The sequence below is a fragment of the Corylus avellana genome, chromosome ca11 (assembly GCF_901000735.1).
Source record: "Corylus avellana chromosome ca11, CavTom2PMs-1.0".
Taxonomy (NCBI): domain Eukaryota; kingdom Viridiplantae; phylum Streptophyta; class Magnoliopsida; order Fagales; family Betulaceae; genus Corylus; species Corylus avellana.
In genome coordinates, this window is record NC_081551.1 from 10,677,940 (window position 1) to 10,681,633 (window position 3,694).

General features: G+C 37.3%; 1 protein-coding gene across 1 annotated transcript; it reads left to right on the forward strand.

Annotated features, from left to right (window-relative positions):
• The first annotated feature begins 75 nt into the window (after positions 1 to 75).
• Positions 76 to 3,502, forward strand: LOC132165055 (factor of DNA methylation 4-like). Its single transcript, XM_059575561.1, has 7 exons — positions 76 to 96; positions 197 to 536; positions 1,733 to 1,800; positions 1,906 to 2,004; positions 2,319 to 2,540; positions 2,604 to 2,795; positions 3,236 to 3,502. The coding sequence occupies exons 1-7, from the start codon at positions 76 to 78 to the stop codon at positions 3,500 to 3,502; spliced, it is 1,209 nt and encodes a 402-aa protein (XP_059431544.1).
• Positions 3,503 to 3,694: the final 192 nt, after the last annotated feature.

The window sequence follows — 3,694 nt, forward strand, 5'->3', positions numbered from 1 at the left end:
AGCAACACTAGGAGGCAGTTAAGTGGATACTAAGGTATCTACAAGGTACAACAAACAGAAGCCTATGTTTCAGAAATGACAAACAAAGCTACAAGGGTTTGTAGATGCAGACTTTGCTGGAGGGGTAGATCACAAGAGGAGCACTACCGGAAATGTTTACACTGTAGGTACTACTGCAGTGAGTTGGATTTCACAGATACAGAAGATTGTTCCTTTATCCACTATAGAGGCAGAGTACGTGGCTGCAACTAATGTTAGCAAAGAGATGATTTGGTTACAGGGATTGTTAGCAGAAATAAATTTTAGACAAGAGAAGAATGTTTTGCACAATGATAGCCAGCGTGCGATACACTTGGCAAAGAATTCAGCATTTCATTCAAGAACCAAGCACATAGGACTTTGGTATCATTTCATCAGATCACTTCTAGATGATGAGGTGTTGACACTTGAGAAGATCCAAGGCAGCAAGAATCCAGTTGACATGTTAACCAAGACAGTTACTATAGAAAAACTGAAGTTGTGCTCAACTTTAGTTGGTCTTTAGGCTTGAGGACAAGTGGATGAGTTGCGGAAGAGGGAATTGCGGGGATTGTTGAGATCCAAACTCATTAGACTCCAAGTGGGAGATTGTTGAAAAATGGAGCTAAATGAGTAAACAATGGTAGTATCTTCTAGAAGACATCAAAGTAATAGTACATGGTTGTTGCACCAACCAAGATGTTAAAGGAAAAGTGCATGGTTGTTGCAGCAACCAAGATGTCAAAGGAATAGTGTATGGTTGTTGCACCAACCATGGACTTTCATGTTTCTCACCAACCCTTCTACACCTATATAAGGAGCATCAAGCTTCAATGTTTCAAAAAGCTAAGCAAGAAAAGAATAGAGAGAGAAGGAGAAGGAAAGGTTGAGAGAAAAGAGTATAGAGAGATAAGTCTAGTGTTAGCCATATAAGAATTGTAGATCACAACATAGAAGAGTTGTGTACAATCTCTCTCAGAAATATCTCTTGTAAAGTCTCCATGTTATTTTTTCCTAAAGTAGTGAAGTCTCTGCAACTCGATGGATGTAGGTAGTATTGGCCGAACCACGTATAAATTTCTTGTCTTGTGTGTGATTGTGCATGTTCATAGTATTAATCAAAATACACATGTGTGTTCTGTCTAGGAAAGATTGGATTTTAAGTGAGACCAGTGTGACTCCTCCAATCTTACCTGGGAACGTACCTAGTTGTATCTTTGGTAAAATACTATTTACTGTACTTGTGGGTTGTTGTTTTTCTTGACAAATTGGATCCCAAGATCTTGGAGAGGAATTAGTGGCGCCTAATTTCCTAACATATATCCTGTCCCAGACAGCTTCTTTGTCCTAGAGTGTCATAAAAACAAAGGAGAGTGATTTTGTGTGTGTTCTGGTGTTTACGGATTAGCAATTGCAAAATATAGAGTAGAAAAGCTTCATTTTTTTTAAGGGAAAGAGGGAGAGAGACTCTCACAATGGCTCCCAAGGCCCGGAAGGTTCTTACAGTTTTCTGATATCGTCCCAAGTTTAAAGCTTTTCTTTAAATTGTTTTCTTAGGAAATTTTTGCTTTCTCAAACTATTTTTTGATTGCCTTTTTTCGTTATACAAAGTCATGTGTTGATTTTGATTAGCAATTTTCTCACACATCCCCATTCTTTCTCAATTATGTTGTTTCTTTTTGTTTTGTTTTTCTTTCTTGGTTCTATTTTGCAGAATTCACGAATGGATGCTTGGGATATTCTGAGAAATCTGTTCGGGAAATGGCCAAAGAGTTCCTGAAAGTGGGGTTTTGCTCTCTCTCTCTCTCTCTCTCTCTTCTTTTGTTAAAGCATGGACATATGTGGGGTTTTGGTTGTGTTTGAGATTTATAAGGTGGGTTGATTCAGGATTATGGAGAAAACGGATGGCACATCTTTGAATATGATTCTTACAGGATTCTACTTGAGCGCATTTTGGATAAACAAACAAATGGTATGCAAGAAGAGGTAATTATCTACTGTTCTGTGTTGAGTGTGTTTCTAATTTCTTATATGCTTGGCTTTTCGTTGGAAATTAGATATACATGATGGATTTTGGGGAAAAAGAAAAGAAGTTGGCAATCTGAAACTTCGTGTTTTAGTAATTCAATACTTGGGTTATTGAAGACTTCTGCTTAACTGAGAATACAACTTTAAAAATCTAAAGAAGCTAAGATTAGGCAAATAAAAGCAACAAATGTGTCATGTTCTCATCCTAAAAAAATGGTTCCCCATTTAATATCCACGTTCATTCCTGTAATTGTGTTGATTGGCGATGACAGAGAGAAAAGGAGAAACTTGAGGCTAAAGAAGCATTGGACTTGGAGGTGGAGCGCCTGAAGAAGATGTATATGGAAATCCAAGAAAAGATGGGAGCAATTGTGGAAAAGTTGAAGGAGAAGGAGGATGAATTAGATAACATGAATGCGATGAACCGAACTCTTATAATCATGCAACGCCAAACTAACGATGAACTGCTGGAGGCTCGAAAAGAGTTCATCAATGTATGTGTCCCTTTTTCTATGCTTTTGTCCTTTGGTGGAAAGTCTAATTTCCTTGCTTCTTAGGGATTGCAGAAAGTGACAACCAAGGCTAATATTCGCGTCAAGAAAATGAGGGAGCTTGACACTAAGCCATTCCTCATTGCAACCAAGAGAGAAAGGACATCAGTGGAGCTGTGTTCGCTGTGTGAGGACCATCCTAAGGATCCAAGCTGGCATCCGTTTAAGATCGTCATGGATAGAGAAGACAATGCTAAGGTATGCCTATATGTATCAAACAAAGATTCATGTGAACACCATTATAAACATGCAACCTGGCTGCCTCAATCTCTGCTCCTTCTGATATAATATTAATTTTTTCCTTTGAGGATTCCTCTTCTTTAGCATGGTATTGTAGTAACTAGAGACTGTGATTGTGCTTTGACATTTGTAATAGGTAAAGTAATAGATTGCAGTGCTGACACTCAATCTGCCAATTTGTCTTTTGAGCTAGTTGTTGAGTTGAGTGTCCAGTTATTTGGTATGGGTCGTACATGGTAGACTTTTCCCTTGCTGTAACTATGTAAAGAGTGTCTCAGGCTCTCTCGGCACATTGTTCTCCTGTTCTCCTACCATTTTCTTCTTTTAATTAAGTTTATGTTCATGTTTTTAATCTATTTTGAGTAGAACTATTTCATTATCCCATATTTTTCATATAGTCTACAAAATGGTTTGAGTTGGATATGGCTTTATTGGAAGTAATTGATGAAGAAGATGAAAAATTGAAGAATTTGAAGGACGAGTATGGTGATGAAGTTTATGATGCTGTTAGAACAGCTTTGAAGGAAATGAATGAATACAATCCAAGTGGTAGATACGTAGTATCAGAGCTGTGGAATTTTAAAGAAGGAAGGAAGGCAACTTTAAAAGAAGGAGTAGTCCACATACTAAATAAGTGCAAATTGCATAAACGGAGGAGACGCTGAAGCTAGGTATGTATAATATAATGTATTGAAAAATAGAGGTTATAGGTACTGTTATTTGTTCTTTCTTCCTTTCTTCGCACTGTTACACATGAACTCATATAGACTTTTTAGGTTATTTTGTGCTATTTTAATTCTAACTTATTCTTTTCCATTAAACAGTGAACATTATAACCAATTCTTTCAGGACTCGTG

Bases quoted from the DNA above. Each gene is read 5' to 3' on its own strand.
- LOC132165055 (XM_059575561.1), top strand. From the start codon at position 76: ATGACAAACAAAGCTACAAGG. The intron at 1,801-1,905 runs GTGGGGTTTTGC...GGGTTGATTCAG, and splicing joins TGGCCAAAGAGTTCCTGAAA to GATTATGGAGAAAACGGATG. The intron at 2,541-2,603 runs GTATGTGTCCCT...CTTGCTTCTTAG, and splicing joins CTCGAAAAGAGTTCATCAAT to GGATTGCAGAAAGTGACAAC.